Here is an 18,318-nt window from a genome sequence, read left to right as displayed (position 1 = left end):
ACAACAGAGAGAGAGAGCAAGGAAACTGGGTAGCTAACCAAAGGTATTCAGACCTGAGTAAGCCTGGACAATGCAAGATCCCATGTTTAATCTGCATCTACCTGCACAAATATGTAGGAGACTCCAAGGGGAGAGCAACATGCACAGTGAAGGCAAGGAGGCCCTGTATATATCTTCATTCACACTAGAGAATCAACAACACCTTTTATTCACATCTGTAAATTCCAACAGTTCAATGGATTATAAACTTCAGATGTCAACTCTTTCTAAAAGAATATTAAAACTAACTTGTACTCCTAAAAAGCGTATAAGAATATACAAATTAAAAACCTTTTTTTTTTTTTTTTTGGGAAGAACCTAGGGGCAGGACAGGAATAAAGATGCAGATGTAGAGAATGGACTTGAGGACACGGGGAGGGGGAAGGGTAAGCTGGGACAAAGTGACAGAGTGGTATGGACATATTTACACTACCAAATGCAAAATAGATAGCTAGTGGGAAGCAGCCACATAGCACAGGGAGATCAGCTCGGTGCTCTGTGTCCACCTAGAGGGGTGGGATAGGGAGGGTGGGAGGGAGACGCAAGAGGGAGGAGATATGGGGATATATATATATATATGTATAGCTGATTCACTTTGTTATACAGCAGAAACTAACACACCACTGTAAAGCAATTATACGCCAATAAAGATGTTAAAAACAAAAAACAAAAAAACCTTAATATGGCAAAAAAAATTCATAAAAGTCAAAAGACAAATGACCAACTGAAAAAATATTTCCAACTCATGAGACTGGACAAAGGGTTAAAACTCACATTACACAAAATGCTCTTACAAATCGATAAACACAAAAATGAAAAACAGTATACATAAGTAGGCATAATAGGTATTGAACAGGAAATTCAAAAAAGAAAAACACAAATGGCCAATGCACCCTTAAAGAGACAATTTACCTCAGAAATGAAATTTAAATGAAATCCATTTCTTGTCTACCAGACTGACAACAATGAAAAGATTGATAACACACAGAATTGCAAGGGTACAGGGAAATAGACATACTACCCCTACAAACTTTTTTGAAAGCAGTCTGACAGTATGTATCAAAATGTAATGTGTGCACCTCAAACAAAAAGACAAGGGACCCAATTTAAAAATAAGCAAAGGACCTGAACAGACATTTCTCCAAAGAAGATAAATAAATGGCCAACAAACACATGAAAAGATATCCATTAGTCACTAGGGAAATGTAAATCCAAACCACAATGAGATACCACTTTCACACCCACTAGGATAGCTATAACTTTTTTTTTTTTTTTTAAGGTAAATAAGTGTTGGAGAAGATGTGGAGAAATTGGTGTCCTCATACATTGATGGTGGGAATGTAAAATGATGTAGCCACTGTGTAAAACAGTTTGGCAATTTCTCAAAAAGTTAAACACAGAATTACCATATGACCCAGCAATTCCACTCCTAGGTATATACCCAAAATAATTTAAAACATACTCAAATACATTACACATATGTTCATAGCAGCACTATTCACAATATCCTAAAGGTGCTAATGTTCATCAACAGATGGACAAACTGTGATGAATACATACAATGGAATATTATTCAAGCATGGAATGAAGCACTAATACACGTTACAACCAATGTAAGTGAAAGAAGACAGACATAAAAGGTCACATATTGTATGATCCCATTTCTATGAAATATCCAGAACAGGTAAAATCTATAGAAACTAAAAGCAGACTTGTGGCTGTCAGGGGCTGGGGGGGAGGGGAAACTCAAAATAGTGGCTTAATGAGTACGGAGTTTTCTTTTGTGGTGATGGAAATGTTTTGGAACTAGATAGAAGTAGTAGTTGTTGTACAACACTGTGAATGTACTAAGTGTCAATGAATCGTTCTTTTTTTTTTTTTTTTTTTTGGCTATGCCGCACAGCATTTGGGATCTTAGTTCCCCGACCAGGGATCGAACCCGTGCCCCCTGTCCAGGGAAGTCCCTGAATTCTTCATTTTAAAATGGTTAATGTTATGTGAATTTAACCTCAATAAGAAAAATAATATAAAGGAAGCATATACTCTTGGGACTTCCTGGCAGTCCAGTAGTTAAGACTTTGCCTTCCAGTGCAGGGGGTGTGGGTTCGATCCCTGGTCAGGGAGCTAAGATCCCACATGCCTCAAGGCCAGAAAACCAAAACATAAAACAGAAGCTATATTGTAACAAATTCAATAAAGACTTTAAAAATGGTCCACATCAAACAAACAAAAAAATCTTAAAAAAAAAAAAGTATATACTCTAATAAAGCTCTTAGAAAACTGGAAGAAGAAGAAAGTAACATGTACAGCCTCTCACCCAGCAATCCCATTCCAGAAATTTACCCTGAAGAGAGAATCACACAAATGCAGAGATGTTTGTGCAAAGATGTTCATCTCAGCATCATTTATTAAAGCAAAAAAAAAAAAAAAACCAAAAAACTAAACCTACTAAATGTCCTTCAGCAGAAACCTGGTTAAGTAAATTATGATACACCCATAAAATGGAATACTACACAGAGATTAAAAACAATAATGTAGAAAGTCAGACAGCTTACACTATCAAATTTCAAGACTTATTATAAAGCTACAGTAACTAAAGACAATGCAATACTGGCAAAAGAAAAGACACACAGGTCAATGCAACAGATTAGAGGTCCCAGAAGTAGACCCACACAAATATAGTCAACTGGTCTTTGACAAAGGTGCAAAGGCAATTCAGTGGAGAAAGGACAGTCTTTCAAAATCAGAGCTGGTACAACTGGACATTCATACGTATCTTACACCTTATATAAAATTCACTCAAAACAGATCACAGGCCTAAATGTAAAATGAAAAGCTATAAAACTCATATATATATATTTAAATATATATATAAATATATATAATATATATAAATATATATATATAAAACTTCTTTTTTAAAAAATAGGAGAAAAATCAGCATGACCTTGGGTTTGGCAATGAGTTGTGTTTTTTGCTTTCTTTTGGCCACGGGCGCACTGCTTGCGGGATCTTAGTTCCCAGACCAGGGATTGAACGCGGGGCCATGGCAGTGAAAGCGCTGAGTCCTAACCACTGGTCTGCCAGGGAATTCCCTGGCAATGAGTTTTTAAGATATGACACCAAAGCCACAATTCATAAAAGAAAAAATAGATAAACTGGACTTAATGAAAATGTAAAATTTTCTTCTGTGAAAGACACTGTGAAGAGAATGAAAAAATAAGATACAGATTAGAAGAAAATATTTGCAAATAACATGTCTATATAAAGGATTTGTATACAGAATATATGAAAACAACTCTTAAAATTCAACAATAAGACAGCCCCCCCCCAAAAAGATCTGACAGACACTTCACCAAAGATATACAGATAGTAAATAAGCATGTGAAAAGATGCTCAACATCATTAACCTTTAGGGGAATGCAAATTAACCACCACAGATACCAGTACACACCTATTAGAACTGCTAAAATTAAAAACAACAACAACAAAAAATAAAAAATAAAAAAAAATAAAAACAACAACAATACCAAATGCTGGAAAGAATACAAAGAAACAGAAATTCTCATTCACTGCTGGTAGGAATGCAAAATGGTACAGTCATTTTGGAAAATAGTTTAGTAGTTTCCTATAAAGTTAAACCACTAGCTATGTTTATAATAGCTTTCTTTACAGCTACTAAAAACTTGACACTCAGATGGCCTTTCATAGGTCAATGAACATATTACGTACAATGGAATAATACTCAACAAAGAGAAATGGACTCATGCAACAACACTGAAGAATTTAAATGTATTTTGCTAAGTGAAAAAAGTCAGACCCCAAAGGCTGCATGTTGTATGACTCCATGTATGTGACCTTCTGGAAAAGGCAAAACTATAGGGACAGAAAACAGATCAGTGGTTGCCAAAAATTGGTGTAGGTAGAGGAGTTGACTACAAAGAGGCCACATAAGGCAATTTTTAGAGTGATGGAAGTGTTCAGTATGGTACTGTGATGGTGGATACCTGACTCTCTCCATTTGTAAAAACCCACAGAACTGTGCACAACAATGAATGCACTCTACTGTATGCAAATTAAAAAAAATAATAACCAGAATGTCTGAAGAACCAGGACAGAACGCAGACTGCAATAAATGAATCTAATTATACTACAAATGTATGACATAACCTCACTGGAGGGGGGGTGGGGAGGAGCTGACCTAAGTAACTTTGTAAAACAATGTTATGACTAGATACTATATGGCTAAAATGAACAAAAAGAACTGAACACAATCATTATACTGTAGTTGGTAAATTTGTTCTCACAGTATTAACTACTTAAACTACTTCACAGGTTGTACAAATAAGAAAATATTTGTAGAGAAGGAGAGCCAGGTTCATTACTCTGAGAAAGAAATCACAAATAAGCAAGAAGGGAAGATTAATATAAACCCTGTGGTGGAGCAGAGTCAGAGATATCAGTATAAATTCATGTTTATTTTAATATACATACAGATAGATACAGAAATAAATATAGATATTTGTGTATACATGAACTAGTGTATATACATATGTTTCCTAGCAACAAGCACACTTAGCACCCAGCTCTTGGTATCTAAATACCATTCACCAAAAAAAGGAACCAGGGGGACTTCCCTGGTGGCACAGTGGTTAAGAATCTGCCTTCCAGGGCTGCCTTGGTGGTGCAGCGGTTAAGAATCTGCCTGCCAATGCAGGGGACACGGGTTCAAGCCCTGGTCCTGGAAGATCCCACATGCCGCGGAGCAACTAAGCCCGTGCGCCACTACTACTGAGCCTGCGCTCTAGAGCCCGCGATCCACAACTACTGAAGCCCGCATGCCACAACTACTGAAGCCTGTGTGCCTAGGGCCTGTGCTCCATAACAAAAGAAGTCACAGCAATGAGAAGCCCATGCATCACAATGAAGAGTAGCGCCCGCTCACCGCAACTAGAGAAAACTCGCATGCAGCAACGAAGATCCAACACAGCCAGAAATAAATAAATAAATTTTAAAAATAAAAATAAAAAGGAACCAGGGCTCCTTGGAGAAATGGATGATTCTAGGACTGGAGCAGGACAAATGTAAGTTGAAAGCATCTTGTAGTGCCAGAAAGGAAGTGCTAAACAAACAAATATGGGGCATGCCAAAGGACACAGGAGTCAACATGAAAGAGCACCCAATAACCAAGTTGAAATAATCTGAGCAATAAAATAAATAACTTAGTACCGGATTATAACCCAAGAAATAAAATAAATATCCCTACTGATGTAAGTAAATAGGGGAGAGAGGACAAATCTCTGCAAAAGAATTTCAATTAATAAAAGTAGGAGGACTTCCCTGGTGGCGCAGTGGTTAAGAATCCGCCTGCCAATGCAAGGGACACGGGTTTGATCCCTGGTCCTGGAAGATCCCACATGCCATGGAGCAACTGAGCCTGTGCTCTAGAGCACGTGAACCACAACAACTGAAGCCCGCGCGCCTAGTGTCTGTGCTCTGCAACAAGAGAAGCCACCGTAATGAGAAGCCTGCACACTGCAACGAAGAGTAGCCCCCACTCACCGCAACTAGAGAAAAGCCCGCGCGCAGCAATGAAGACCCAATGCAGGGACTTCCCTGGTGGCGCAGTGGTTAAGAATCCGTGTGCCAATGCAGGGAACACAGGTTCGAGCCCTGGTCCGGGAAGATCCCACATGCCGCGGAGCAGCTAAGCCCGTGCGCCACAATTACTGAGCCTGCATTCTAGAGCCCGCAAGCCACAACTACTGAGCCCGCGCGCTACAACTACTGAAGCCCATGCGCCTAGAGCCCATGCTCTGCAACAAGAGAAGCCACCTCAGTAAGAAGGCCACGCGCCGCAACGAAGAGTAGCCCCTGCTTGCCGCAACTAGAGAAAGCCCGTGCGCAGCAATGAAGACCCAACACAGCCAAAAATAAAAAGATAATAAATTTATTTTTAAAAAAAGACCCAACACAGCCAAATAAATAAATAAAGAAATAAAGAAATAAATAAAATAAAGACCCAAAACATACACATAATTAAAAATAAAATAAAGTAAAATAGAAGTAGGAGGAATGAAGGAAATTACCACAATAATTATAGCAGGAAAGATTCATTGATAAATGTTAAAATTAGGAGGTGAAACTTTAAGGAAAAACAAGATATCTGCATTGCCTCAAGCATCTCCCCTAAAATATTAATTACTGTGGTGCTTTTATCATATGCCCACAAATTCTTTGATACTCCTCGCTTCAGGATGTGGAGCTTAAATCCCCTCCCCTTCAATGTGGGATGGACTTAGCAACTCATTTCCAAGAGAGTATAGAAAGGAAAAATAGGGACTTCCCCAGGGGTCCAGTGGTTAAGACTCGGAGCTTCCACCGCAGGGGGTGCAGGTTCAATCCCTGGTCAAGGAACTAAGATCCCACATGTCACATGATACAGCCAAAAATAAATAAATAAATTTTTAAAAATGAAAAGAAAAAGATTTAACTTTACAGTAGAGGAAGCTGGCAGACACAACCTAAACCAAATGATCAAGGTTAACATCACCAGTTGATGTTAAATCATGCTGACATTATACCCTGATATGATGCAATGAGAAAGGTACTTCACCTCTGTGGTATGCCTTCTCAAAATTCATAATCATGTGAAACCATCAGACAAACCCAAACTGAGAGACAATCTACAAAACAGCTGATCAGTACACTTCAAAAAGTAGCAAAGTCATGAAAGACAAGGAAAGACCAAGAAATCTGTCACAGATTGGAGACAAGCAGACATGAGGACTAAATGCAATATGGTATCCTACATTGGATCCTGAAACAGAAAAGGGACATTAGTAGAAAAACTGGTAAAATCCAAATAAAGTCTACAGTTTAGTTAACAGTATTGTGCCAATGTCAATCTCTTAGTTTTGATAAATGTGCCATGATGATATGTTAATTTTAGAAGAAGCTGGGTGAAGAATATACAAGAACTCTCTGTACTATCTTTGAAACTCTTGTGTAAATCTTATAATTACTTCAAAATTTAAAAACTAACAGTAATGTAGAACAGGGTTTCTCAGCCTCAGTACAATATATTGATATTTTGGGCCAGATAATTCTCTGTTGGGAGCTGTTTTATGCATAGCAGGATGTTCTGCAGCACTCCTGGCCTCTACCCACTAGACGCCAGGAACCCACCTTTCCATTTGTTACAACCAGAAACGTCTCCAGAGATTGCCAAGTGTCCCCCGGGGAGGCAAAATTACCCCAGATAGAGACCGAGATGAGGGTTCAAGAAAATAATTTTTGGTAGGGGTGAGATAATAATAGGGCCTACCTAATAAGGTTGTGGTGAGGATATTAAATGAGATAATATATGTCAAACTTCTAGAACACTGCCTGACATATATTTTATTATTGTTATTATTTTCAGTATTATTATTATTCATGGTACAGTGGTAAGAGCTTGAACTCTGGCTGCCACAATGAGGAAGGAGCAGCAGTGAAGTTTCAGCTCAGAAGTAGGGCCCCAAAGGTAAGTAAGGAGACAAACAGGACCCTGGTCTGATTCAAACTTATCTAAAGAATCCAACAAACTATACAGGAAACCACAACCAGTTCAGTTAAGCCATACTAGAGTATATGCAGAGCACATAGGTGAATTCCTATATACCCAAATAACTTACACCCCTCAAACATATATTCCTACTTGAAGTGGAGCTGTTTCAACACCCTGCCCCAGGCACTGAAACATCAGGGCAGCACCCCATCCTCACAAATCTGAAACTGCAAGTCCCATTTGTGCTCTCCTATGGTTTCCCATTTAGCCAGTAGTCACTTCTCTTTCCTTACATAACATGGGAGGTTTGACTCTAAAGTTCTTCCCACAGCTGCAAAAAAACTGAATATATATGTACAACCCACCCAAGCTTAATACTGTAGCCAAAGGAAAACCAAATTCACTCACAACGGATCTGAACCCAGGGACCTAGAAATTTATATATTTTTAGATGAGTCAAAAATTTTGAGATTTCCTCTGGCCTACTCTCAAGCTCAGTCCTTTAAAACACTGCCTCTGTAAGTTGTGGCAAGTAGCCTCTGGATAGCCCTCATTTCTCCTAGTTAACAGATTTTTCTAGCTTTCATTTTCATGTCCTAGTAAGCCACTGTGATCCACTATCCCATCTCTCCTTTCATATCTCTCCCCCATACAACCCAGATCTCCCTTGAGCACTATCAGACAAACAGTCCTTTGGTAAAAAAACACTGCTCCTAAATTATGTTCCAAAGCAGACAACGAAGGCAGAACTCCACATTTATTAGGTGACACATAGCCTGCTTACTAGTCAGACTGCCAAAAATAATTTGCTTCCCCTCTTGTAGGTTTAGGCAAACACAAGGGAACTGTGCTCCTATGTATGACTGCTGCTTCTCCACAGGACTTGAAGAACTAAGGCATTAGAGATACTTCCTCTCTATAAACGCAAATAGGACACTTTGTTTATTTTCTCTTGGCATATAGTTGGTAGTCTGTATTTCCAGGCAGCCATTGTGCATCTTTTGGCAAGTGCCTTCAAATTTCTCAGTACAATGTTTCATCCAGTCACTGAAGGCGATGCATTGTACCTTAAATTTACATGCCAAGAAAAAGACTCAGACTGAAAAGAAGACCTTCAGTATCATCTTCCTGCAATATATCAGGCACTACACATGAGTTAGAAGACCCAGATCCAATTCCCAGGTGTGCAAGTGTCTCGCAGTGTGATCTCTAGTCTGCTCTTTAATCTTTCTTCACCTCAGTTTTTCCATCCTGGAAAGCAGGGATTGTATTACCTGTCCCTCCTTGAATTTAGACTCTTACTGCTAGCTGAGAATATTTATGCTTCTACAACTTGTGAAACTGGGGTTTGGAAAACTCAGAAAATTAAGCATAAATGTTTCTCACTTTTGTCAGACCTACCATGAAAAATCCACAGTTGAGCCCAGCAGAAGTCCCTAAGCAAGTAATCCCTCAGAAAGTTAGTTCTGACTTCCCACTCAACAGACCACTGACACAAGAATGAGAAGTGACAGGCCAGGCAGGACCTTAGGTGCCACATGGCTACAAAAGCAAGTCATTGGCTACTATGTTCCCTGACAATATTATCACCCTAGACACACTACCCTCAACACCCCATTGGGGTTTTATCTCAAAGAAGCTACCTCAATACTTAGAGCACTTACTTCTTCAGTGTTTACAAAAAACAAGCACTTTCCCTGGATGGGAAGTGCCCTGCCGGGATTGCCTTGGGATGACCCTACAGTTAAGGTAGGACAAAGGGATGACAAAAGAAGTATGAGGTGCAAGAGAATTTAAGATTTAAGGCAGTGTTTTACAATCCTTTCTGAGTTACTGGTACAATTCTGAAATACAAAATTCTGGGCAGCATTCCAAAAGAGATTATTAAAATTCAAATACTGGTTTTTAGAAAGATCAATCTGGAAACTTGAAAAACCTTTCTAATTATCCACTTTCCATTTGGTCCCCCTTTAGTCTGCGTGGCTGTCACAAGGAAGTTTACTGCTCAGTCTAGGCTCTCCACAAGGCCTAGTTTCCCTCTGTTCCACTAAACACTGCCTTCGCTATCTTCGAATTACTGACATTAAATTATATCTCAGCTGCAGTAAGTTTCAACCCCCTAGCAATGCATCACTTGGCCAACACTCAGCTCAACACTCAACTTGAGAGAGATCATTATGAATTCACACTAAGATCCACAATATGAATCCTAAAATACATTTTATATCCTGATCAAAATGTAGCACACTCCTATGAAGGATGAGTGTCATACAAGTTAAGAAATACTCTCTTAATAATTGAATTCCACAGCTCCTGCCTCATCTAAAGGGATAACTTTGTGTATAGATAAGGCAGGCACTGAGCATGGAAAGTAGAGACCTATGTCCAACTCCGGGTCTGCTACTTACTGTAAGACCTTGTACCTGTTTCCTTAACCGTGAAGTGATAATAATGTCTACCTTACAAGGATATTGTGAGGATAAAAAAGCATATGTAAGCATTTTATAAACAGTGCTATTCAAATTTAAGTTATTATTCTGCCTGTGGATTTAACTAAAGCTGAAAAAGTTCTTTTAAGAAGCTGGTTAGAGACTTCCCTGGTGGTGCAGTGGCTAAGAATCTGCCTGCCAATGCAGGGGACATGGGTTCGAGCCCTGGTCCGGGAAGATCCTACATGCCGCGGAGCAACTAAGCCCGAGCACCACAACTACTGAAGCCCGTGCGCCTAGAGCCCGTGCTCTGCAACAAAGAGTAGCCCCCGCTCTCTGCAACTAGAGAAAGTCTGTGTGCAGCAACAAAGACCCAACACAGCCAAAAATAAATAAATAAATAAATTTATTTAAAAAAAAAAAAAAGAAGCTGGTTAACTCCAACATTAAGAATGTCATTTGTTGGGACTTCCCTGGTGGCGCAGTGGTTGAGAATCTGCCTGCCAATGCAGGGGACACAGGTTCGAGCCCTGGTCTGGGAAGATCCCACATGCCGCGGAGCAAATGGGCCTGTGAGCCACAACTACTGAGCCTGCGCGTCTGGAGCCTGTGCTCCGCAACAAGAGAGGCCGCGATAGTGAGAGGCCTGCGCACAGCGATGAAGAGTGGCCCCCGCTTGCCGCAACTAGAGAAAGCCCGTGCACAGAAACGAAGACCCAACACACCCAAAAATTAATTAATTAATTAATTAATTTTTTAAAAAAGTGTTTCATTGTTTAAAAATATATATATATATTTAAAAAAAAAAGAATGTCATTTGTTCACATGCTTACGAAAATTTTCTGAGTCAACCTCAAGTCACTGAAAAGCATTATCTCCTTCCATTGGCTAAAAAACAAGCAGAGTAGCACTACCCTACCAGGAGCATGGTGAGCAAAGGGAGAAATGAAGAACTGCGTATACCCACAGTGAATAGGGCAGAGATACTTTATTTCATTATTTGAACTGAAAAGTAAAAATCAAAGGTCAAAGTTTTCCAACGGGTCTGAGAGGAATATATCCATGTTATGAATATTAAACACAACCTACTGCCAGTTCAGAAAGCTCAATTATCTTCAAAGTGTTTTTCACACATTAATTAATCCTCACGGCATCCCAAGGATGAAAGAAATTTAATTTTCATATTCTAGTTATTTATAACCACAGGAAGAATCGAAATGGATCATGATGTGCCATTTTGATAAGACAGGTCAACAAATGTTTCATCAAATGTTAAGGATCTACCATACCATCAGCACTATATAAGGCACAAAGTGTCTAACTGATGTGGCCTATTTCATATCGAGCAAGACCTCTAGCAAGCTCAACCTTATGGTACACAGCTATGAGTGAAGAAACATTTCTGAATAATGGATAACAGCAATTACAGAGCTATAACCAATCCTTATTGCTAGAAGCCGCTAATTTACTTAAAAATATTTGTAAAATTAAGATGTTTTATTGAGAATGCTTTCCTGACAAGGACTATGTGTGGTACATGAGGAAGAGCCAGAAACAGGGAGCAACAGTGTGTTGTGTTGTTTTAAATAGGATTGTCAGAGGCCTCAATAAGATGACATCTAAGTAAAGACCTGAACAAAGAGAGGAAGCAAGCCACACGCTTATGTAGGGGAAGAGATTCCACCAGGCAGAGGGAACCTCTGAGTGTAAGCGTCCTAACGTAGGATCACACCTGCTGCATTCTTCACACACCCACTAGACTTTCCCCATGGATGTCCTGCTGCCACCTCCACTGTGCCCCACCAGATCTTCCTGACTTCCAGGCTCACCATACTCTCCCAGGCACACAAACCTGAAACACACTGTGTGCACTGCTCTCTTCTTTCCACAATCAGTGACCAACTCATACTGTAACATGATACTACCTTCAAAATGTTACATCTTTCTCTTCCATTCATTCCCACTAACATACCAGCCCAAAATTACAGAACATTAAGACTGCAATGGACCTTAGATATTATCAGTGAAATGCCATCTTACTGAAGCCCATATTACCCAAGTCTCGGAAGTATCAAGCCAAAGATCTATTATTACTACATTCTTGGATTTTTTTTTGGTATGCCCCTCCCACCCACCCCCAAATCCAATTCATCGGCAAACTGCTCACAAATGAATGCTTCTTACACAGTCTTCATCATGTTACTCATCCCCCATTCCACAATATCTACAATACCTGTTAAATAGTCTCCTTTCACTGTCTTACATGCACACTAAGCTCATTTCACCTTCTAAATCTTCATTCACATTCCCTCCTTTGATACAATGCCTTTTCTTCTTTATCTATCTAAAACTCACCTATCCTTCAAGTCCCTTTTCACAGAGCTTTCCATGACTATATCAGCTTTCACTGATTTCTCTCTTCTCAGAAATTCTATGGTTTATCATAACATCTAACACTGCAGTCTCTCTCCTCCCCACCTCCCATCCCCGCCCCTTGCAAAGCATCATTAATAACTCACTTCAAACACGTATTGGGGCTTCCCTGGTGACGCAGTGGTTGAGAATCTGCCTGCCAATGCAGGGGACACGGGTTCGAGCCCTGGTCTGGGGAGATCCCACATGCTGCAGAGCAACGAGGCCCGTGAGCCACAACTACTGAGCCTGCGCGTCTAGAGCCTGTGCTCCGCAACAAGAGAGGCCGCGACAGAGAGGCCTGCGCACTGCGATGAAGAGTGGCCCCCGCTTGCTGCAACTGAAGAAAGCCCTCGCACAGAAACGAAGACCCAACACAGCCATAAATAAAAATAAATAAACAAAATTAAAAAACAAAAACAAAAACACGTATTAACTTGCTTTGTTTCATGTTTATCTGGACTAAAACTCCTTGAAGATAGGGATTGCAGTTTTGTCTCTCCAAAAGGGCCTTGCAGAAAATAGCACCTAATCATATTTTTAGCACTTACTATGTGCCTGATATTGTATTAAGTGCTTTACATATTTAATCTCGTTTAACCATCACAATAATATCGTGTTATTGATATTATTCTTCCCATTTTACAGAAGAAACGAAGACATGAAGAGGTCAGGCTGAGGTTGCATATCTTAGAAAAGGCAAGGCTGGGATTTGAGCTAAAGTCTGCCTCTCAAAGCCAGCACAAAGTAGAGGTTGTGAACAAAGATTTGTTGAATTATCCTAATCATCTGATGTGTGTTGATGGTCGTGTCATACCACATGAACTAATGAGGGTGGAAACCATGCCCAGAGTTTACGGGATACAGTGGGGAGAAGGACTGCCCGTCCTTGCTGAATACCCATCAGGTGCTAGGTTCAGCACCAGGCATTTCACCGAGCACCTCATTTACACTGTGAAAACTCTTAACTTGTAATTCCTCCATCGGAGATTTACCCCAAATGTCACCCATCCTCAATCGGAGCACAAATGCTCCCAGGTGTGATGTGTACACACTCCTTCTGGGCCTCCCTGTGGCTCAAGGAAGAGGGCAAAGCCTCCTGATTCCCATCAGCCGGTAAGTTGAAAATCTCAGCATCATAAAGCATTTGCCAAGTGCCTGGACTTTTTCAGGACAGGCCACCCTGCTCTTCTTTCTAACACTCATGTTCTCACTTATGAAGCACCAGAGCCCTGTGAAGTAGGCGGCATTTTCTCCACTTCACAGATAAATAACGTCCCCCAAAACCGACACTGTTTAGGTCACGTGGCCGATGGCAGATGAGGGAGGAGAATCCAGGTCTCCTGACTATCCACCCAACTTCATTCCCTCAGCAGACACTCGTAGATGGTAAATGATTTATCCTGGTGTCGCTGGGAACTCTAAATAGCAACCGCTCTGGAATAATTTTCCTTCAAAAGGTATATAATGGATACCTATAGGTCAACCTTGTAGGTTCAAATACCATCTTCACGTATTTGCTTGGTGACACAGAGATAGTCGTTTCACCTCCCTAGGTGAATTCCCTCATCGGTAAATGGAGATAATAACAGTACCTACACCAAACAGTAATATCGTGAGAAGTAAATGAGATGATGGCAGTGAAACACCTGGCACGATGTCCGGCATATGGTGGGCGCCTAGGAATAATGGGTGCCCTTGCCCGGCCCCCTCCGCCCCACAAGCCTCGGGGTTCAACCACTACCACCAAGCGACAGGGTATCCACTCAGCCAGAGCCCCACGCACGGCCTCCGGTTTACCAGGCTGGGGACAGCCGCACTGTCATACCTGCATGGAGTCAGCGCTGACGATCTCGCCACCGAGCCGCTGGCCTAGCTGTAACGCCAGCGTGGATTTGCCGGTGCCCGTGGCCCCGAGAATTACTACAAGAGGCAGTGTCCGTTTCAGGCCCCGGAGCCCAGGGCCCGCAGACACAGCTCGTGCAGCCGCCACCGCCGCCATCTTAAAGAAGTCTACGCTTGCGCAGGAGCAGCTGTCCCCATGGCAACCGTCAGTGCGCCTGCGCGGACCTCGGGCTCTGAAGGGAGGGTGCGGAGGGAGGAAGGAGGTGAGGGACCCAGGTCCCCACGCTCAGAAGCTCCCGCTGTGACTGCCATCAACTTGCTGCTGATGTGAGAACCTCAACTACCTCCTCTCTTAAGTGGGGCATGTCAGTCGTATCTGAAATAGATCTATCCGTATTATTCTCTCTTCCACGGTGCCCAGTTCTTTTTCTTCATAGCGCTAATTACAATATGAAATTATATATTGACCTCTTGTCCATTGTCTGACTTTCTCTCCAGACTGTTAGTTCTATAAAGGCAAGGAACAGATTCTGCCTAGGTCACTACTGTATCTCCAGTACAGTACCTGATACCGAACAGACACCCAATAATTGTTAATAGAGGGGAGAATGGCTTGCATATCTAGTGCTACAGCCAGTGAGCTCAGAGGTGTGGCATTCACCAGGATCAGATCTACCCAGTTCTCAGGCAAGGGCGGCTGCTCTAATGTTTTCATCCAACAACTCAAACTGAGACACAGTCAGAAGGCAGAACAAGATTTTTCATCTATTTCGCAAAAGGATGCAAGAGATGGGGTGAGAACAGATAAAAAAACAAGCAAGTAAACAACCCACAACATACAAAGAGAAAAAATAAGGAAGGCAGAAAGGATAAAATAGTAGCAACCCTCAGATTAAAGTGGGGGTGGGGAAAACTAGGTCCAGAGAGGACCAAAATTCTGGAGACTACACAACCTTTAAAAAAGGGCTATGGGGGATTTCCCTGGCGGTCCAGTGGTTAAGACTCCGCGCTTCTACTGCAGGGGGCACGGGTTGGATCCCTGGTTGGGCAACTAAGATCCTGCATGTGGCGTGTGGCCAAGAAAAAAGAACTTTGGAACCAGATGAACATGGGTTCGAATCCCAACTCTGCCACTTATCAGCTGAGTGACTTCACACAATTCACTTAGCCTCAGTTTTCTCATCCTTAAGTACCTCTCAGGACTGCCATAAGGAGAAAATGAAGTAATGCCTGAAAAGTGCCTGCTACAACGCCCTGGCACATAATCACCACCATTTGTTAAACACTTTGTATTATAATAGTAACACCCCATCTGCCTTACTAAAGAGGTTAGAGCAGCAGCCTAAGGGCAGAGGAATTTTCAGTAATGTGTGAAAGTGCCTAAATACCTATTCTACTAACCCTTTGTTAGCCAGTTTAAGAGTCTTAATTGCTTTCTGCCTGAGATTACTACCTGGCTCTGCCTAGCTCTCAGGTCATATCACCCTTGGGTCAGAGGAATCACCCCTGGACGGTTAGAGAATATGATAGGCCTGCCCTGAATGACTGCCAATAAATACATTTCTCAATCACTTGGATCACCCCTGGCATAATGGCCATTCTTGCAGACCCAGCCTACACCTTGTAGTCACATGTATCCCAGGGTCCTTGTACCTCCTTTTCTCAATCCAGCCTGCTTTGATCAAAAGCCTTGTTCTCTCCAATTTGTGGTACCCGCCTGGGGCTGGTTTTAAAATCAAGATGTGTGGCCACATATTGGCAGACACTCTCACATGATGGTTGTTAACTGTAGAGCCTTTGCCTGCAGATTTTCCGAGGGTACGGTTACCTTGACAACAAGCAGAAAGAAGGCAGGCCGGAGAAATGATGCAAATAAAGCAAAAGGGAGGCTAATTTCATGATGACAATCTGACCATGACAGAGGAGGCTCACTCACAGATGGGAAAGTACTGTCCAAGTCATGACCAGGTGACTGTTATGAGAGAGAGAAAGAGAGAGAGAAGGGGGGTGGTGGTGGTGGAATTTACCACTGAGAGACCAGAAGAGGGAGAGGCTGGTTACCAAGGCAACTGGGGAGCAAGGAATGAAAAAATGGGGCTTCACCACAGCAGCAGAAAATTGCTTCTAGCCAAGCAACACAGGACTGTTGCTATAGAAACAAAGAGAACAGGGATCCTGTAGACCATGGGGAGAATTATCACTGAAATACTGAGCAGGAAAGACTCCTAAATCAGAATGGAGCCTGTGGTCCAAAACAAATGAGGAGAAGTGAGAAAAAAACATCATACCATTTCCATTCATTGTAGTTCTGCCAGCCCCACCAAAGGAGAATGGGAACATATTTTTTTAATACCTTTAGGCTATTTTATTTGTACCTCTGTCTCGCTAATGATCTTCTGAACTCTAAATTATACTAAGAATAGTTCCTGAAAGATAATCTGTAACTTGAAATCCTAATTAGAGAGATTAAGTTCAAGGGAAAATTGGGAAATTGAAGTCTATGATCAAGAGTTAATAAGTATTTATAAAAAACAACATAAAACCCTCTAATGTGCAGCTTTGCAGGGTAATAAGGAGACAAAAGGCGGCAAAAGGGAGTCAGAAAAGCTATTTGTGGTCATGCCCAGGTATTAGCCCTGACCCCTCTCTGCCTTGTATGAGGCCAGATGGGAAATAGCTTATTCTGAAAGGTAGCTCAACAGGAAAGGGAGTCTCTCACTCAAAGTGTATGTGTATATCTAGAGGTGAGGATGCAGAAGCCCATCTCAACACACTCCACTGCTTACAGATTATTTGGGGTTAAAAAAAAAAATCTAAAAAAAAAAAAAATCTAGTTTACAAGGCAAAAATGCTGGGATACGTTCAGTCTGGAAGAGCATGTCTAAAATGCAGGAATGAGGTACTAGGGAGACTCAAATTACTTGGAGGGTAATAATTCTTGCCTGCCCTTCTGAAAGTCCACAGTCAGCCACCTAATTGTTACCGCCAGTGTGGGTGTGCTGTACCCTAGGGCAGATGGGTAGTCAGGATGGGCAACCTCTAGGTTGCCTCACATTCTTTAGGAAATTGAGAGCAGTACGTGGGGTGGAATGGGCATGGGAACATGGCAGAAAAGGAGAAAGGGAAAAGTGCAGAAAGGTAGAGGGGAAATCTAGGTGATGACCCAATTAAAAAATTTTTTACAAAAAGAAAGAAACATAGGGAGAAGATAAAGGTGAAGCCATTAGAGTGGAAGGGTCATTCAAAATGGAGCATCCAGAAAGTTTGAACTTTTTGGAATTCTACAGGATGCTGTGACATGGAAAGGAGGAGGTATATGCCATGGAAGGCCTGAAGCATCTGTTCCCAAGGTAAGAGAAGAAAGTTGGGTCAAAGATAAACACTAGCTTTTTGGTACAATCCAAAGTGCCGGGAATTCCCTGGCAGTCCAGTGGTTGGGACTCTGTGCTTCCACTGCTGGGGGCCCGGGTTCAATCCCTGGTCAGGGAACTAAGATACTGCAAACCGCACAGCCAAAAAAAAATTTTTTTTTAAATCACAAATTAAAACAAAAAAGCAAAGTGCCTTTGCAGCCTGACCCCCATCCTAATTAGGCACCCCAAATAAAAAATGTTTCATGCAGGAATATTTCATTATGAACTTGGTGCCTGTATTTGTTTCCTAGGACTACCATAACAAATTACCACAAACTGGGTGGCTTAAAAAAACAGAAATGTATTCTCTCACAGTTCTGGAGCCTAGAAGCCCAAAATCAGTGCATTGGTAGGGCCACACTCCCATGCTTCCCCTCTAGGGAAGAATCCTTCCCTGCCTCTTCTAGCTTCTGGTGGTTGCTGGGAATCCTTGACATTCCTTGGTTTGCGGCAGGATGACTCCAATCCTGCCTATCTCACATGGCCATCTTCTCTGTTGTATGTGTGTCTCTGTCCGAGAATTTCCCTCTCTCTCTCTCTCTTTTTTTTAAATAAATGTATTTATTTATTTGTTTGTTTCTTTCATATTTGGCTGTGTTGGGTCTTCGTTGTTGCATACGGACTTTCTCTA

The 18,318-nt window shown here is 41.5% G+C and overlaps 1 protein-coding gene across 6 annotated transcripts in view; it reads right to left on the bottom strand.

The window, feature by feature from the left end:
- Positions 1-14,514, bottom strand: part of TRIT1 (tRNA isopentenyltransferase 1) — a 43,337-nt gene extending 28,823 nt beyond the window's left edge. For 3 of the 6 annotated variants that reach the window (XM_082388714.1, XM_082388713.1, XM_082388715.1), the window contains exon 1: positions 14,258-14,457. In XM_082388714.1, coding sequence (XP_082244840.1) covers positions 14,258-14,431 — 174 coding nt within the window. In that variant the 5' untranslated portion in view covers positions 14,432-14,457. Of the gene's footprint in view, positions 1-14,257 lie in introns of all 6 variants that reach the window. The other 3 variants (XM_082388718.1, XM_082388716.1, XM_082388717.1) reach the window with 3 other exon arrangements.
- Positions 14,515-18,318: the final 3,804 nt, after the last annotated feature.

The sequence above is a fragment of the Balaenoptera borealis genome (assembly GCF_965194805.1).
Source record: "Balaenoptera borealis genome assembly, chromosome: 1".
Classification (NCBI taxonomy): domain Eukaryota; kingdom Metazoa; phylum Chordata; class Mammalia; order Artiodactyla; family Balaenopteridae; genus Balaenoptera; species Balaenoptera borealis.
The sequence above is the reverse complement of the archived record's forward strand: the minus strand, read 5'-3'. Positions and strand labels throughout refer to the sequence as shown.